The sequence below is a fragment of the Bos javanicus genome, chromosome 21, assembly GCF_032452875.1.
Source record: "Bos javanicus breed banteng chromosome 21, ARS-OSU_banteng_1.0, whole genome shotgun sequence".
Lineage (NCBI taxonomy): Eukaryota > Metazoa > Chordata > Mammalia > Artiodactyla > Bovidae > Bos > Bos javanicus.
Window position 1 is genome coordinate 33,517,806 of NC_083888.1, and position 19,047 is coordinate 33,536,852.

The 19,047-nt window shown below is 52.9% G+C and overlaps 1 protein-coding gene across 2 annotated transcripts in view; it reads right to left on the reverse strand.

Moving 5' to 3' along the window:
- Positions 1-657: 657 nt before the first annotated feature.
- ARID3B (AT-rich interaction domain 3B) overlaps positions 658-19,047 on the reverse strand; it is a 48,123-nt gene continuing 29,733 nt past the window's right edge. The window contains exons 5-9 of one of the 2 annotated variants that reach the window (XM_061394839.1): positions 7,471-7,654; positions 5,982-6,250; positions 5,623-5,877; positions 4,088-4,186; positions 658-3,215 (exon numbers count right to left, since the gene is read on the reverse strand). In XM_061394839.1, the coding sequence (XP_061250823.1) occupies positions 3,052-3,215; positions 4,088-4,186; positions 5,623-5,877; positions 5,982-6,250; positions 7,471-7,654 (971 nt within the window). In that variant the 3' untranslated portion in view covers positions 658-3,051. Of the gene's footprint in view, positions 3,216-4,087; positions 4,190-5,622; positions 5,878-5,981; positions 6,251-7,470; positions 7,655-19,047 lie in introns of both variants that reach the window. The other variant, XM_061394838.1, reaches the window with a different exon arrangement.

The following is a 19,047-nucleotide window of genomic DNA, read 5'->3' on the forward strand; positions in this document are numbered from 1 at the left end:
GCTGAGGATAGGCCCAAATCCCTCAGCCTGGGCTCCATCCTGGCCCCAGCCACACTTTTGTCTACCAGTACTATCCAGTTCCCCAATGCCAGATCCTGATACCACATGGATCAGTTCGTCCACTTTTCCTCATGTCTTGTTTGCAACTTCATGCTTCCTGCTGAAATGTCCTGTGGTGTTGCAATTCATGGGGTCGCAGAGAGTCGGACACGACTGAGCGACTGATCTGATCTGATCTGAGGAAGCCTTCCAGGGATTCCCTAGTGAGCTGCTCCAGCATTTATCTGCCCATGGGTTCCAATCATGTTTTGTCGAGAGTCGTGTGTGCCTTCCAGACAAGAGTGTGAGCTCTGTAAGTGTGGGGACTGTACTTAGCAGGAGTTGAAAGAGGGCTTGCTCGTGGCCCTGTGCCTGCTGGGACCCTGACGTGATGCCAGGGGTCAGTGCGGGTGGTCATGCAGTATCAGAGGCACCCAGCTAATACAGAAGACAGGCTGAGAGTAAGTGCTTTGGGGAAACAGTGAGTGAGCAGTGAAGAGAAAGTTTAGGAAAAATCAAGGGATCAGAGGAATAGTTTATTTAGCCCCTTTTATTTGGAAGTCCCTTGCCCTCTTCCTGTTACTGTCAAATCAAAGAGCCAAAGCACCTGTGTCCTGCTTGTGTGAAGAGGTAGAGGTTTATTGAAATATAAACATTCGAGAACATGTAAGATAGAAAATAACCACAACATATACAGACACTTGCTGCAAGAGGACTTCTGAGGTATTCATCCACTGCCTAGGCTACCCCTGTGCTATCACATTTTTTTCCTGGTTAAATACAAGATGGGGAAGGGGAGGGGACAGAGTGCCCCGGTCAATGGCTGCCATGTGACCTCAGGGCTGCACCGTCCGGAGAGCTCTTCTTGGCCCAGGGCCTCATTCTGGGGGCACTGGCAGGCATGCCTACCCTCTGGCTTTCAGGTTGAGACCTTGCTGCTGCCCCTCAGGGAAGCAAGGCCTTGATGAGAGGGCGAGACTGGGCAAGCTGCCTGGGGAAAGGAGAGGATCCAACAACCAGGAAGACACAGCACATGGTCCCTGTGTCCTCCGGGTGGCAAGGGTCCATCCTTCGTGACCAAAGTCCTGAGAAAGACACACTGGCCAAATGTCTGTGATGCCTTCAAGTGGGCCCAGCACCAGCCAACCAGGCTCCTCCCTGACACAGACACCAGATGCCCCTCTCTGCCCAGCCCTGTGCTGGCCTGGTGAGGCCAGGAGAGGGTCAGCCCCCAGCGGATGGGACTGTGTGTGTGTGTGTGTGTGTGTGTGTGTGTGTGTGAGAGTGAGATGGTGTTGGGGGCTAGGGGAGAGAGAGGAGATGGAGTTGGTGGCGCTGCAGCTCACCGGGCTGAGGTATGTGTTCTGTGCTCGTGTCTGATTTCCCTTTCCTAGCCAGACTGAGCGTGGGACTTGTGTGGGCTTGGGTCCACCTCAGCCTCCCACCGCTACCGCCGGATAATGTCACAGTGGGCGGGGTTCTAGTGAACACTGCAGAGCGAACTTGACTGAGAGGTGAGCCATGCGTGAGAATCACCTCTTCTTTATGACACAGGAGCAGCCTGTTTCACCCCAGCATCCAAGAGGAGAGGCAGAGTTCTCTCAGCACCTCCTCACCCTCTGGGGCAGCTTGACCCCTGCAGGCTTCATGGCCTCCATGGTCTGCACCTGCCCTGAGGTGGGAATGCTGAGTGAAGGGGAGATGCCCTGCCCCTAGCCTGGTGAGGGACTGCCTCACTCTGGTGGGAAATGGGTCAAGGGCCATCCTGACAACCAGTGTGGTTTCAGGACCCAACCTGCATGAGAGGGGTCCCTCCGTTCCACCTCCTCCCGCCGCTGTGATCCCTGAGTCATCTCTCCTGCCGCCTCCCCCTCCTCCTCACTGGGGGATCTTAGGGAAGGGCCAGAGGGGCTGGGGTACCAAACCATTTGCTCGGCTTTGGGGGACATCTGCTTTCATTTCTTTGGTGCTACAGTAACAACAATAAAAATTTTAAAGTAAAAAAAAACCCACAAAAGTCAGCAAACACATATAAAAAAGATTTCAGAGATGCAAATACTTCCTGAAGAGTCAAACATCAACAATTACAAATCTGAGGTATTTCAATGAACCTGACACTGGCAGGTTTGGGGATGGAGGGGCTGAGATGGCCCCCCGCCGAGAAGAGGCGGGGCCTGAGGGACAAGCGGGCTGTTTCCTGGGAGAGCTGGCCAACAGGGACCAATGGAGGGTGGCGGGGGCAGGGGCAGGGGCCTGAGGTCTGGGTGGGTCAGAAAAGGGCCAGTGGAGTGGGTGCCAGGGCCTGCTTGGGCCACCCCCGGGGCTCTGCCTCTCCCTTGGCAGATCCCCAGCAGGCCCTGGGTCCTGAGGACTGCCCTTATCAGCCCTTGCTCGGAACCATTAAAAAGGGATATGGGGCCCTGAGGACTGCTTCAAGACATGAATTTGAGGGACCCACACTCCGGGAACCAAACATGGTATAGGCAAGGTGGACTGGGAGGACCCCATCCCATGCTCAGCAGAGAAGGGCCGCAGAGGTGTGCTCTTGGCTCCAAGCAGCCCCACATGGGAGTTAAAGATGGGGGAGCTGAGCAGGGAAAGACACCAGTGACCCTGGAGTCACAGCAGAAGGCAGGGGAAGAGAAATAAATTAAAGGGGAAAGGGTGTGGAGAGCCTCCAGCCCTGTGTCAGCTTACAGATTGTCAATACACTGTGCCCGGGATGGGAGGGGGCCTGGGAGCCCTGGAGGAAGCTGGACGCCCACAGACCCCGCCCAGTTCCCCAGGACAATCCCTGATTGGACAACACTGCCCGGTCAGGCCCCTCCAGCCTCTCCCTGCCTCTAGAGTACAGCAGGACCTGATGGAGCCTGGGCAGATGGACATGTCCAAACTCTCAACATCTGGCCAAATGGTGTCTGATGTGGGCTCCATGAGATGAGGTAAATTCTGTGCATCAACTTCCGCCGCTCTTGAAGGAAGAGTGGGGAGTACGGAGCTGGGTCCTGCCCCTCAGAGGGACCAGCTGGTGGAGGGCTCTGCACTGGGGGTGCCCCGGGACGAGGTAGGACTTGGTGAGCAGTGAGAACTGCTGCTGCTGCTGGAGCTGCTGCCGATGCTCTGGGGGGCGGATCCTGTGATGAGGTGGACTGCAGGTTTCTGGGCAAACAGCACACCTGAGTGAGCGGAGGAGGGGAGAAGGCAGTGTGAGCAGGTGGCGAGAGCAGAGACAGGTGCAGGGGTTCAGTCCCTCACCATCTCACTGCTGCCTAACTCTGGGTGAGGCTCCAGGCGGGGTGGTGCGCTTGGTGCCGATACTGCCCTGCCAGCAGGTGTGTCTAAGCTGCTGAGGTGGGCAGTCAATTTGCTGAAAGGCCCCAAAGGCTCTAAGGGAAGTGTTCCCAGACCATGTTTAGGAAGATTAGAGATGAACCCGTCAAAGAAAGGAGACCTGTGCTTAGGAAGACTGTAATGGTGGACACATTTAACTTACGCATGCATGTGTGCTAAGTCGCTTCAGTGGTGTCTAACTCTTGGTGACCCTATGGACTGTGTAGCCCACCAGGCTCCTCTGTCCATGGGATTTTCCAGGCAAGATCACTGGAGCGGACAGCCATGCCCTCCTCCGGGGGATCTTCCAGACCCAAGGATCGAACTTATGTTTCTTATGTCTCCTGCATTGGCAGGAGGGTTCTTTACCACTAGTGCCATTGGGAAACCCCAATTTAGTTTACAATACAATATTAAAGACATGGATGGAGTTGATTATGATTCCTTACATTCAATGACTTTCTTTTAATGAGCGAGCCAACCAATTGGTCAAAAAAGGGTTAGACAAGGGGTCTCTATGACTCCGTCACAGGTGGAGGGGGACCTGCCATCCTGTTGGCAGTCCTCAGTCCTCCTCATCCAGAACTACTTTACCTTTAGAACTTTGAGACAACATGAAAGGAAGGCCCCCTGGGAAGGTGTTCAGACAGGAGTGTGGGGCGAGGGGGCCTTGCAGGGAGCCGCACCGAGACTGGCTGCCAGCCTGCACCTCCCTTACCTGCGTAAGTGGTACCATCGATGTCCACAGACATGCTGATGCTCCCAATGCTGCTTGTGGTTAGGTTCAGTGCTGCCGCCGAGGCCTCTGCTCTGTCCTCTGCTGGGGACAAGGGAGACGGCAGGCCCGGTCAAGCCCTTGGGCATTTCTGTCACCCCCTCTGAGGCTTGGCCACCCTCCCAGCCCGGCCGCAGCAGGCTAAGGCCTCCCAGAGTTCGAAAGCACCCGTGTAACCTTCTCGAGCATAAGGTCTGGCAGGAGACCCAGGCTGGTCAATATCCTATTGCTTGCTTTCTCCACTGACTCACTTCACTTCCCTAACTCGCTCTGCTCTCAGAGAAGAGGGGTCACATTGGGAAGGAGGCGGACCTCGGCTCATAGCTGTGCACTGATGCGTTCAGTGTGATTCAACAAACCCTGAGCACCCATTATCCACCAGACGGGGGGCCAGGATGGGCGAAGGGGTCGGAGATCACTAAGACCAGCCCCATCCACTGAGAACTCGCCTGGCTTCTTCCTCCCCTTAATTAGACTGGGGTGTCCTCAAGGATGGGGTCTGCCTATCCAGTCCCTGTCACTCCCTCTCCATCTGAGCCATCCACGGTCTATGGAAGGCGGCAGGCACTGGCACACGAGGCCTCTGCCCGGCCCACCTGAGACTCTGTCCGTTCCTGATGTTGAGAGCCAAGAATTCTTCCAGATGAGCTGCTTCATCTATTAGCCTCTGGCTTGTGCAGGACCAGGGGCAGCTGGCCTGAGCAGGGAACAGGGCAGAGCCCTGCTCTGGGCCACCATCTCGTTTCCTTGGGCTCCTCACCAGGGGAGAGTGGGACAGGAAGGGGCTGCCTGGGAATACACACAGCTCCCTTCACACCTGATTTTCCCCCAACACAAGCCTGCTCATGTTTGTTCTGAAAGAGAGTCAAGAATGGCAAAGAAATGTGTGAGGGGGAAAGGGGAGAAACAGGAATGAGGGGTGTGGGGTGTGTGGCTGTAGGGATGAGAAGGTGGGGCATCTGAAAAATGTGGAGGGCAAGGGACAGATGTCCATTATGCTGCCAAACTTGTATTTCCTCCTCCCTTCCCTCCTGAGGGCCACTGGCTGCCGGCCTGAGGCAGCTCTGGCCCCTTGCTGGGCCTCGGGAGTGGGGCGCAGTCTTTCTTCCAGGTGGTGGGGCAGTGGGGGGTAAGGGCAAGCCCTTTAACTGAGACAGATCAAAAAGCAGGAGTGGACAGGGAAGACCTCGCAATTGGCCCTGAAGGTCTCCGGCTCCTCCTCTTTGAAAAACTGCTTTTCCTTTTTGCTACAAAACAGGGCACGCCTGAGGAACTGCAGGCACCCTGGAAAATGACCTCAGCTTGGTGAACTGAGGTCTCCGTGGCCACTGAACCCCCAAGTGACTCCCTGGTCTCTAGATCCTTCTGTGGATTGGGTGAGAGGGCTGGGGGCAGCACCTGGAGGGCCCCCACCCTAGTCCCTGGACGTGAACCCACCCTGAATGGAGCCAGGGCCTGGCACACAGGCTGCTGCTCACCCCTGCCATTGATCCTGATCTTCATGGGCAGCTGCCGTGCCATGTTGAACAAGTTGCGCTGGAAAGCCTGCTGCACCAGGCGCTGCTCCTCCTCTGACAGCCTGGACACCTTCTTCTCAGGAGGCTCCCCTGACTCCAGCCGCTCCCGCAGCTGCTCCAGCGTGGCCGTCCGGGTACTGGCCTGCTGGCCAGCCAAAGTCACAGGCACAGCCAGGCGATTTGGCACGGGCACGGTGGTCACCGGGACTCCATCACCTGACAAAGGCACCAGAGCTGGATGCAGCCCACAACCTGCCCTCCCGCCTGCATCTTGGACCCAGGGACCTTGGTGCCCCTTCTCCCCCAGGAGCCCTGCAGACCTTTCCTGAGAGGAGCTGCTGGGGATACTCGAGAGCCGCTGGCACTGGTGCCACCACTGGAGCCCAGCCCAAGGATGGGGAAGTGGATCTTGGGTGGGGAGAGGAGGGCAGGGGCCCCAGCAGCAGCGGTGGGTGAGTAGCCAAAGAGGGAGGAACTGTAGCTGGGCCGCCGGCCCTCCCTCCTGTTGCCGTCAATGGCCGCCTGCAGCTCAGCAGGGGAGCTCAAGGCTTTCTTCTCGCACTCGTAGGCATAGAGATATTTCATATACCTGGATGGAGGGAAGGAAGGAAGGATCACCCAAAATGCAGTGCCAGGACCGCCCAGTGTAAGCTGATGATCCTCTGCAAGGGGCCTCTGTGGGGCAGGCTCTGTCCTCCAGGACGAAGGAGCACAACCTGGAGAACTTGGTGGAAGAGGAGCCCTCAGGATGGCGGGACGCCCCAGCCCAGGCTCCCTAACCACACCCAGGGCTAAGTGCGGCTGGAACTAGAGTCATGGCTCATCAGGGAAACGGCTATCATCACTAATGTTCTGTGTCCATGTGGCACCTTTCCAGTGCCCTGGGAGAAAGGGGAAATGCCATGTTTTGCAATGTCTTTCTGGCTCCTTGATCTCCTAACCGTTCTGAGTCAGCTGTTCAGACAGGCGCAACCCTTCCCGTTGTGTGTAGGCCTAGAAGTGCCGTCCCGCTTTGTGGGAGATGCCCCAAGAAAGCAGTTCTCTACCTAAGAACCCTCGGAGAAAGATGGCTCTGCTGGCTGTCGCTCTGTTCCCAACTTCTGCAGGAACTGTTTCACTGGATAAGACCCTTCTACTTTTCAGCAAGGCCTTAACAAGCCACCCAAGCCACACACGGCTGATCCTTCTGTCTTCTTCACAGAGCAACATCCCGAGTTCCCAAAGAACAGATTTGCTTCTGGACCCCCTTCTTCAATGCTCCCCCTGCTCCTGCCACCCTTATAATTAACTCAAATGGGTACAAAAACAGGTCACCAATCCCAGTGGAGGCCTGCCTGCTTTCCTCTGGGTAAGCTGAATGTCAAGTATAAAGAGCCAGGCTTAGAGTCGGGTACTGGGTAGGAGAAGATGTCTTGGAAAGATTGTGGACTTCAGAGACAGAAGTCCAGGTATGAACCTCAGCCTGCTTACTAACTGATACAGCTCTGACCAAACAATCTAGGCTCTGAGACTTAGTTCTTGTCATCTGGAAAACAGGGACAAAACCTGCTTGGTGGGGTTGCCGGTGAAATGAAATGAATGAAATGAAACGAAACGGAAAGGTGAAGCAACAGACACAGGACACGCCTGAGAAAAGGCACTCTCAGTTTACTGAGGTGACCGAGGGATTCATCTCAGAAAGCTCCTGGCTCTTTCAGGCATTCCGCCCATTTTGCTCACTACATGGTGGAATTTCCTTCCTTCCTTGCCTCAAGGTTAATTCCCTCTTGCAGGCCTCAGCCGCCTTTCTGCAGGGCGCGGGCCACTCACTGGGTCCTCAGGGTGAAGGCGGCGCTGGTGATGGACGTGGGCAGGTTCAAGCCTTTGGTGATCTCTCTCCAGATCTTCTTGTTGATGATCTCCACCAGGCCCCCCTTCTCCGTCACCAGCTTATACAGCATGTACAGGTCCAGGATCTGCTTGGCCATAATGGGGATTCGGTTGATGGGGGTCCCTGCGATGGTGCAAGGAGAGAAACACAGGGCTAGGTCATTTTCAGGCAGAGAAAGAAGACATCTGTGCATGGCCACGTTTTGCTGAGTTGGAAACATGTTCACAAATATGCTAAGAAGTGTAATCTGAGTCAAACTCCCAAAGCCTGGAAGCTATCAGACTAGCTGCCAGGTCTCCTCAGGAAGAACAGAGAGATAGGTCTGACTCACAGGCTGTGTGGCCTTGGGTAAAGCACATGGCCTCTCTGGGTCTGCTCCCCGCTGTAAATAAGAGAGCCAGACTACATGATTTCAAAGAGTTTATTTTTTGCTAGCAATATGACTCCTAATGATTTGGAGATCAGTCTGGGGTGTTCATTGGAAGGACTAATGTTGAAGCTGAAACTCCAATACTTTGGCTACCTGATGCGAAGAGCTGACTCATTTGAAAAGACCCAGATGCTGTGAAAAATTGAGGGCAGGAGGAGAAGGGGATGACAGAGGATAAGATGGTTGGATGGCATCACCAACTCGATGGACGTGAGTCTGAGTGAACTCTGGGAGCTGGTGATAGACAGGGAGGCCTGGCATGCTGCGGTTCATGGGGTCGCAAAGAGTCGGACACGACTGAGCGACTGAACTGAATGATTTGGCAACTCAGTCCTCTAGAGCCTTCAGAAGTCATTTGGCTGCCTCCCCAGTGAATTAACTCTTTCCTGACCCCTGCACAGGGGAGGGCCTGTCCCACTGTCCACATGGACAGCTCCCGGGCTTCTCTTCTGCAGCTCTCAGCGCCGTTTATAACCGTGCTTTAATTTATTTTCATCCTGCCTTGTTTTCTCCTTATCTCTTCTCCTGCTGCAAGATAGAGAAATGGTTTTTTTTTTGTCTCCTGTGTCCCCACCATGTCAAAGGAGCTGCTGGGCACACAGGTCTCCAAGGGGATGAAAAGCCACTCAACAGTTCTCTCCCCACTAATCACTCCACCCCCTCCCTGGCCTCTGAAAGAGGGAGGGTCAGAGCTGCTTCCGCCCCCTGGCCCCGAAGGGAAGTGACAGGAGTCAGGGACTTGATTAGGAAACCTGGCCCGGAGCAGGAAGGCCCACTAATGAGCACCCGGGGACGGCAGGGAGGGCGCGGCCAGGCTCCTTTCTTGGGCAGCCGGGATGCTCGTCAGGAGGCGTGATGGATGACTGTCATTTGGCAGCCCCGGGATTAATGATCTGGAGGTCAGAGGGGAGAATTCCAGCGGGAAGGGTCACCGTCCGGGGCACCGTATGAGACTTGTTGCCTTTTGATGGCAAGTCCTTTTACTGTACACCGGCTGCTCCTCCTCTGCCTTGCCCACCCACCCGCCGCCAGACCCCCTCCCACCCCCACTCCGGCTTGCTGCAGTCTCACTGACTGCCTGGTGGACGTCAGGCCAGCTTGATTAGAGAAGGGCTGTTTGTTTCAGCTCCTCCTGCTTCTTTCCCCTCAAGGAATGGCATTTTCATCTCAGTCCTTGCACACTGCCCTCGCTCTTTTTATAGGGTAATTCAAGCCAGAGTGGAGTGAAGGGTCCCACGATTATGAGGGAGAAGCAGTGTGAGCGCAAACACACGGCACTGCTATGGTGGTCCCAGGCCCCCTTCCTCAGTGTAGGAGGGAGCTAGAGGCCTTGAAGACCTTTGTCTTGACAAAGGCCACAGAGTTAAATCCAAAGGATCACTGGTAAAATGTCAGAGGACTGCCGGCATGCTCCTAAGACACAACAGCGCACACGCTGGTTAACTTCTCCCTGTGCTGTTCTGTACAGCAGACCTCATTCCTGTCATAAGCACAGAGGTCTCACACAACAAAATTGGTCTTCCGGCAGAACAGGGCTAAGGTCTCCTTCCTCTATAGCTGGTCTGCCTGAGCCTTCATGGCCTTGCCTTGAGAGTTTGGAGGACCACTTCCAAGGTTCCCTCCCACAGGACCCTGAAGATGTCAGTTCCAGAAGCTTCCGGAACATCTTTACACATGACCCATTCACTTCCAGGTCTGATGTTCACACTCAGCTCCCCTTCATCCCCTAGGCGAGCTCCCTTTTCCCATCCTTGCCTCTTCATTCAGCAACACCATCGCTCTGAGAGGTCTTGGGCAGGAACCTCAGAAGGAGACTGCTCCTCTTCTCTCTTCCCCACCTTTAGGTTGTCTGGAGGCTCACCGATTCCTCCTCTGAGGCACCTTTCAAAGCTCACTTGCTCTCTACAGCCATCACCCTGGGCCAGGCCCTCACTGGCTCCCCATTAGAGACCCTAGCAGCCCTGAATCCACGTGTTCAACCTGCATGCTACTGCCAGACAATCTGATGAAAACACCACTTTCACCCCATTACTCACTTCCTAGTTTAAAAAACCCACAATGACTCTTATTGCCAACCCAGCCCGCCTCACATGTTCAATATCATGACTCAGGTTCCTGAACACTCCTTAGAAGATTGTATGTGTGTTATTTGCTCACTTGTGTCTGACTCTTTGCGACCCCACTGACTGTAGCTCACCAGGCTCCTCTGTCCATGGAATTCTCCAGGCAAGAATACTAAAGTGGGTTGCATTCCCTCCCCGAGGGGATCTTCCCAACCCAGGGACTGAACCCTGGTCTCCTGAATTGCAGGCAGCTTCTTTACCATCTAAGCCACCAGGGAAGCCCCAACTTAGAAGATTATGTATGATGTGTTTCAAACACATTCCAATAACTTACTCTCACTCAATCAGCTGCGTCTTTTCACCCTCACCCCACAACCCAAATTCTTTCTCCTCTATTTTTTGGGTTTTATTCTTCCTCTTCATCAACTCTAAAATGATGTGCTCAAATCCTCCTTATACGGGCCTTCAATGTTCACTCTCTCCAGGAACAATTTTCTAACCACCTTGGTTCGAATATATTTCTTTCCTCTCCGAATTTCTATTATAACCACTACAAGTTCCACAAATAATCACACATATTTCACTTATGCTCGTCTGGTATCCCAGGAGGATCGTAAGCTCCATGAAAGCAGGGACTGTTTTTCCCTTCATCATGTCTTGAATATTATGAAGTTTAATAAGCGAAACTACCATGCAGATTAAACAAACAACGTGCTTCTCAGAGTCAAAGCAACCAGCTCTGTGCCAACCCGACAGGGAATATCAAACGCATGCTCCTCCTGTCAGTGGTGTGCCCGCCTGGGTCTGTCACTGGCTCTAAGTGCCTAATGCTGACAGCCCTGAACAGAAGTCACTGGCTCTTCTCGATACTGGCAGGTTTGTGAGTGTCAGGACCTTTATTAAATAGACCAAGGAAGTGAGGACTCTAGTGGTTCAGCCCTTGGCGTCTGAGCCCTGCAATAAGAGGACCGGCAGCACAGGAATGGATGGAGAGCTGGGGGTTTTCAGAAGGTAAAGAAACCATGAAGTCTTTCAGTGGGGCCATAGAGAAGGGGAGACAAGTGTTAAGAGGGGAAGGTGGCTGGGTCTGAGATATACATAGAACAGGCATGGCCGAGTGAGTGACCACCAAGCTGGGCTTGAGGGTGTGCTGTCCTTCAGAAGTGTGTCCTTGGAGAGCCAGCTAACACATGGCTTTGGAACTACACTTGTGAATAGCTTTCAGAGTTTATACTGTTTTCATTAGATTCTCTCCAAGGTGGTAGATCTTCAAATATAGGGTGTGTTTTACTTTTAGAAACAGTCATTCAAGGAAACAAGCCAGGAAAATAGGATGAAGTGAGCAGGCGGTTTATACTGATTTTGTGTGAAGATGAGGTGTGGCCATACAGCATGACCGATTTCCTCGTGTGGCTTGAACTGCCTCTGAAGGCAGCTCCCCAGGGAGGAATTATAGATTCCCTCAGAGCAGTCACTGGACTAAATGTCTAGTCATTTGAGATGACTTCTTTCAAAGACAACAACATCATAGATGTGAAAAGTCATTAAAAATTCGCCTCTTTATAGTCACACAGCAACTGACTGCGTTAGGCTGGGAGTTGCTCAGGGGCATGGGAAACGGGCAGATACGGGTCCTGAGAAGATGAGTTAGGAGCAAGGTGGCATTCTGAGTCCCCAGGGTGACCTCTCCCCTACACCAGGGCTGCTCTGCCACCCAGCCCCACTCTGGGCATGTGGGGGTTGTGATTTCTCTCAGCAGGGCCCCTACTGCCTGGCCAGGCACCCCAGTTCCAGGAATCGGCAGGTAAGAGGAACAGGCGTTTTCCTCCTCATGGATGGCCCTCCACAAAACCCCTAAAAGTAGCATCCAGAGCAGGTGGGCCCCTCAGTCCCACCAGAAACAAAGCTGACCATATCCTGCAAGCCAACTTTAGATGACATCCTGGCTTTCTCACATTAAGCAGCCAGTCCGGACATAAAACCTGCCCTGGTTTTGATTTTTTCGACAACTAAGACAGAAGCAGGGTCCTCAGGCTAGTTTGGCTCTGTGGTCTGCCCTGTGCTTAGTGGGCCTAGGAGCCATCTCCTGTGTCCCAAGGAGACTCAACTACGAAAGAGGGGGAGAAGACCTTTTAGCTGAGTTTCCCTCCCTGAACAAGGCGAAAAAAACCCAAGAACATCATACTGGGGCGTGGGGATGGGGGGCTGACATATTCAGGCCTCAGTTTCCCTGTCTGGCTGAAGCAGGGAATTTGGACTAGATGACTTCCAGCTCTAAAGTCCTATGAGTCTAGGAATAAAAACTCGAAGTTCAAGTCTATAAGCAGTGCCTATTCCCCTAGCCTTGGGGGGAAGTGGGGGAGCTTCTGGCCCACCCTGTGGGCTGGATTACATCTTACTCTAAAGAGCCTCTTCACCTGAGAGACAGCTGGCCTCAGTCCACAATAAAAGCCAAAGCAACCTGCAGAGAGCCAGGAAGGAGGCCAGCAGCTAGTGCAGAGCACTCTCCGTGGGTCACCAGCATTGGCCCTGCAGGGGGCCGAATCCCCGCCCCTGTTACACCTCCCAGAGTGGGCGGGAGCACGTTGCGGGAAACCCTGTGGGCTGTCAGTCACTGCTATCAAAGCAGGAGCTTGGATTGAGGGTAATTAATCATGGTCCCTCTGACAGCAATCCAGGGCCTTATCTGTACCCCAAGAAATGCCGCTGGTCTCCAGTTCCCTCCTCAATAAAGGAGACTGACAGTTCCAACAAAGAGGCCCCTTATCAGATTTCAGCCAGGGAGCCTGAAGCAGCCCGAGGGAGATGCGGAAAGGGCTTTTATGAGGCTGGGACCAGGCACGCTGCTGGGGGCTCCGGGGGCTTTACCCCGGGGGGTGGGAACGCTGCTGGGCTGGGCGCTGGCCCTAGTGCTGCTGTCCGGGGCCTTCAGTGCAAATGGAGCCAAACAAAGCCTGCTCCTGGTCCTCGGACTCCTCCCTGGCACCGGGACTGGAGACACAGCAGAGCAGGGACGAGTGCAGAGCGGGGAGATGGGTTCCTCGAGCATGATGGGCATATTAGGAGAGGACCACTTCCTCCCCACCACAGAGAGTGGGCACGTTCCAGGGATGACCAGAAGCAATCGAGGGCAGGGACCCAGGACAGAAGGCACATGGCTGCCTTCCTGCCTACTGGTCAGGGGGGAGTGCCCAGGACCCAGGGCGTGGCCCTGCCCAGGACCCTCGCTGCCTTTCCTGACTTTGAACAAGATCATTAATCATTTCCATAACACGTCAAGAGAGCTGGGAGCCTGGAAGACTTAAGACCCCATTTAAGCGGGAACGCAGAGAGGCAGGCAAGCCTCCTGCTTACTCCTCTGCATATGAATTCCTGCCCAGCTCTACAAGTAGGGGAATGACTGGTGGTATTTTCCCCGTGACTCGCTAATGTAGAAAATACTTCCCACTGAGACACTAGGCAGCAGGGAGTGGTGGCGTGCCATGTGTGTGGAGCTGACTGTTCCAGAAGTCAGGGTGGAGTAAGGATGCGCAGATACCCCAATACTGGACTGGGCCTACACGCACCCTTCAGCCCTCTACCACGAGCTCTCACTGAGGAGGCCTGACTGACACAGGGCCTGGTGCCTAGAGCCCAGATGAGTAGCTTAAGGATACCGCCCAGCAGATCTTTTCTGCTGTGTACACCCCACTATCCATTGCTCACAGCAAAATACAGAACATTTCCAGCACTCCAGAAAACTCTTCCATTATCCTTCCCAATCAATACCCACTGCCCACCCCACTCAGAGGTAACCATTATCCTGTATCACTATAGGTGATTTTCTTGAACTTTACACAAACCGAAGAATGCAGTATATACAGTTTTCCGTGAAGGGCTTCTTGTGTTACACATTAGGCCTGTGAGAGCCATCCCAGCTGGGTACACAGCAATTCATTCTTTGTTACTGCTGTGTGGGATTCACTGCACTAGAGGACTATGCCACCATTTAGTTGTCCGTTTTACTACTGACGGACGTTTCAGTTCTTTCCCGTTTTTATCTATAATGAATGGTGTTGCTAAGAATACTCTTGCGTGTGTCTTTTAGTGAACCAGAGCTTTCGTTTCCATTGGGGATACACCTGGAGGTTTAACTGCTGGGTAACAGGGTTGGCATTCATTTAGCTTTAGTAAACACCACTGAACAGGTTTCGAGTAGTGATGCCCATTTATAGTCCCACCAGCAACGAATGGAGTTCTGGAGGCACCACAACCTGAGAGGCTAACTTCAGACCCATTACCCTTCTTGATACTCGAGCTCAGACCAAGTGCTTTCCTAGCACATGCAGTCTTGTACTCTACTATGGCTGGTAATAAAATTAGGGCCATGGTGGTGCTGTTTCCTCCCATAAAAACTATGCTCAGAGAAGAAAACTAAGGAGTTAGAAGGAGGTGGACCGTCAGGTCTTTGCTTTGCCTGCTGCTGATCAACAGACCGGCCTGAGTTGTCCAGGAGAAGGGTGGAGGGGTGACTGGGGAGAGGCCCAACAACTCAAGGCCATTCTCCCTGAGCAGTGCACGGATGTCTGAGGTTCCACTGCCCAACTGTGCCTCTAGCCTCTCAAGACCCAGGAGATGTTCCCACAGTGTAAGCGGGTCAAACTCTCGCTTCAGACCTTCCCTACACCAATCCTTGGATGGTCTACTGAATACTGGTTCACTTTGGAACAAAGGAGGCCCAACTATCAGTCCATGGAATTCTCCAGGCTAGTGGGTACCCTTCCTTCTGCAGGGGATCTTCCCAACCCAGGGACTGAACCCAGGTTTCCCACATTGCAGGCAGATTCTTTACCAGTTGAGCCACAGGGGAAACCCAAGAATACTGAAGTGGGTAGCCTATCCCTTCTCCAGTGGATCTTCCTGACCCAGGAATCGAACTGCGGTCTCTTGCATTGCAGGCAGATTCTTTACCAACTGAGTTATCAGGGAAGCCCTCAACCCAATTTTACCAAGTGCTAAAAGTACCAATAAATGATTTTGAAGGGGAAGAGGCTGAATTTAAAGATAATAATCAACTTTTCAAAAACCAGTGATCTCTTCCTATTATCACGGATAACTGGTTAGTAATAAGGTATTTAAAAGTGGGGACATGGGGCTTCCCTGGTGGTCCAATGGTTAAGAATCCACTTTGCAACGCAGGGGACACAGGTTCAATCCCTGGTCCAGGAAGATTCCACATGCCTTGGGGCAGCTACGCCGTGTGCCACGACTAATGCTGGTGCTCTAGAACCTGAGAGCCTCAACTACGGAAGCCTGTATGCCCTAAAGCGTGTGCTCCGCGACAAGAGAAGCCATGCTAATAAGCAGCCAGTGCACTGCAATTACAGAGCAGCCCCTGCTTGCCACAACTAGAGAGAGCCCACACGTAGCAATGAAGCTCCGGTAGAGCAAAAAAAAAAGTGGGAGGGGAACCCTAGAACTAGAACATCACTACCACCTGGGGAGAGAAAACGATCTGGCCTAAAACAAAGGATTAATCCTGAGACAAAGATTTGTATTTTGGACTTTCATTTGGGGATAAAGTTGGAAAATGAAGCCCCAAAGCCTATTTTATCTGTCAAAGACAAACATATTTTAGTCTATCAGGAAGAGTGTCCATGGCACAGACCATTTAATGCAAGGTACAAAGAATATATGAGGAACTCCCTTCACCAAGAGGCAAAGCAATATATGTCACGAACATTTCCTTGCCTGAGATGGATAGATAAGCACACAACAGAAGGAAAAACACTCAAATTGCACTTTGAGGCAGACCAAGCCCTTTTCCCACAGTAAATTCTTTGTACATACACATCAAAAACAGATCCAACAATCCATTTGGGAAAACCAAGGTCAGTGTGCAGCCTTGAACAGAACTGGTGGGGGAGGGAGGCCAGTTCTCCGGTGAAGCCCTAACACAACTTGTCCTCCCTGTGACCAAGCAGGTCCTCTGTCTGGTGTGCCAAGCTGGGGCAGGGGCTGGAGGAGAGATCCTCGCTTGTGGGCACTTGGTTAGAGGGCCCATGATGCTACTGCTAGGGCTTTTCCCGTGCCCCCCTAATCCTGCCTTGACAGACGGCAGCCTCTGTGCCACTGTGACCCGTCAAATCTGCCCTCCCCTGAGAGACAGGCTGTCTTACTCTGAGATGAACACTCTTCTTGCATGAAGACCTGTGCCCCATGTTTATCAGCTAGATGCTGTCAGACCCTCCTGGGCCCTGACCTGTGCAGGTGGGCCACAGTCCCTGTGGGGCTTAGCAGGCTGAAGGAGAGCGGAGGCTTGTCCACTGCCCCAGTGGAAAGTGATGGAGCTGCTGGTGCTAGGGGTCAAGCTTCTCCAGGGGAGTGAGAGTGAGAGAACGAATCCCGGCCTGGGGATGAGGAAACCATGTGCTAAAGCGGCTCTGTGGCCGCAGGGGGGTCATTTAACCCGGGGGCTGGTTCTCCACGGCTACTGTGATAATCTTTGCTCTCTCTATCCCACAGAGGTAGAGCTATGGGGAACAGCAGATCAGATACTGGGTTGAAAGGGTTCTGTAAAGTACACAGGGTATCAATAATAAAATTAACAGCGAAATCATCTTCCTCCTCTTTGATGAAATCATACTTCTGCTTCACTGCCTGGGGAACAAGAGAATGAGCTCTTCTTTCTCAGTGATGAGGGAAGAATGTTCATAAGCCTTTGCTTATGAGACTTCCAAATCAGCACCTGCCCCCCTTGCCCATAGTACCCCCTGGAAAATCTACCAGGGAATAAATAACACCTCAGGAATCACCCACAGTGAGTTAAATTAGTCAAAGAATTTTGTTTACAAATGTTTGGCTTTTTTTTTGGCCTTTTTTTACACCAAAAAAGGTGTATGTATGTGTTTTACACACACACACACACACACCTGCATGTACACACAGCAAAAGGTGAGGAAAAGGGGGCATCAGAGTTCTGAAATCTAACCCATCTTTCTACAGAAACATCTGTGTGGGAAGCACAAGCAAAAGAAACTTGTTTAGTTCAGTGTGGCTTCACTCAGCAAAGGAAGAAACACATGATTCTGCAAGGAAGGGAATGAAGCATTTGGTTTGGCGGGGGGTGGGGCTCCCTGGTGTAGCTTTTAACACAACTATTTTAACAGAAAACTGCACAAGGGGCTTTTCTTCTATTTTGGTTATTGAGGGTGGCTCACTGCTTGCTCACAGCTCAACAGACACAACCACCGACACATAATACAGAACAGAGAACTTGGAAGAAACTTCCAGATTGACTGTAACCGAAACCTTCTCTTTTTAGAGATAAGGAAACTGTGGCCCCCGGAAGAGGAAGGATTTGCTCAGGATGGATGCTGGCCCCAGCTTCACCTGCCTCATCCGCAGGCCTCCCACAGGCTGCAGCAGCCGTTTCGAGGCCGGCAGGACACAGGCACCCACTGGGCACTGCCTCGGCCTCTTCTCAAGTGCCTTTTGGGGCAGGTTTCACTGCTGGGGGTGGGAGGGAGGGGTCACGAGGGTGCAAGTCACCCGGTCTGGCCTAGAAACCAAGGTGCCTGGAGCTGAAAGGCCCATCTGCTGCAGTCAATTCACCCAAACATGTTAACAAGCCGGAGAGCCCCAGCACAAAGCAGCAGTTATGGCCAGGCCCCTCTCCCACTGCACAGCCGTTTTATCACCTGCAGCTGCAGTCATTCGGGGCTACGGGCTGGGTGCCACCTCCCCTGGAGCCCGGTCCACTTGTAGCTTCTGTGTAGCTTCTGTGTCAAAGCTGCCCAGCCCACTCACGGCCCAGGTGGGCATCACTGGGCCTTTCAGACTCTGGCTGCTTTCCGGGGCTCCTCTGAAATCAACTGCTTATCCTTGATCTTAGCTCTGGAGGATGAGCTGCTGACCCACCGCCAAGGTCTATGAGTCTCTTCCTTGCACCCAGCCAGCTAAGAGTGGGCTCCTGAGTGCCCCAGATTCCAATGTGGGAATGACAAATAAGTCACAAATGTCTAGGGGCCCTTGGTCTCACCATTCTGCAAAGAGGAAAGACAGCAAGCTTCATGTGGTTAGAAGCGCAAACTGCTCCCAGTCCCCTTGAACCACTCATTCTAAATTTAGGCCATCAGACATGAGTCTTCCAGCGGGGAGATCACTGTGATTTTAAAGGGAACAACCTAACCTCCTCAGTCTTCCTTCTTCAGCCCAACTACACACTGCTTGCCACAGAGAGCTTCCTGAAAGCAGGGAGCTCTGGCGACACTCCCGGGTGCTCCCTTCAATAACTCGGCTATGTCACAGACTGGAGTGCTACCTTCTTGGCCAAATACAGCTCTTCACAATCTGATGCCACCTGATTCATCTAGGCCAGACAAGGGTTCTTCCAGCCCTGTCTAGACCACATATACACTACTGCATTTCTGCCTCCACTCTTCCCATGCTGGAGCTACAGCAACTCTCGGGTCCCTACACTCCAGCCTTGGATGGGGACCAGCACCCACTTGTCTGGCCCTCAGCTACAGGCGGGAAGTTCCTCCCATTGCCAGACACAGGCCCTGCCACCCTCAGATATTGCTGAGTGGAGCTAAGATGACTTCCCTGAAGAGTTTCTCTGCAGAGCAAATTTTTGATCTTCAACTTCTTTCCTACCCTTCTATGGCAGTGGTTCTAAACAGGGGGACACTTTTGTCCCCCCGGGGACATTTATAATATCTGCAGACATTTTTGGTTATCAAGACTGGGGAGGAGTCCCCCACAAAGGACTATCCAGTCCCCAAAATCAATATGCTGAGGCTGAGGAACCTTATACTAGAGTAATTAACAAGCACCAAAACGGACTCGACTGTTTCCCTTCTATTGTTGACACCAGCAAATAGTGAAATACTGAACCTAAGTGCTGAAGAAAGAAAAAAGATTTACTCAGGGCCTGAATAACTGTAGACAGGATCAAAGAGAGTCACTTCTGCTTTGGGTTCACTCTGGAATAGACTAGACGCAGTCTGGCAGCCCCAGTGCTATGCAATAGCAGGACACTC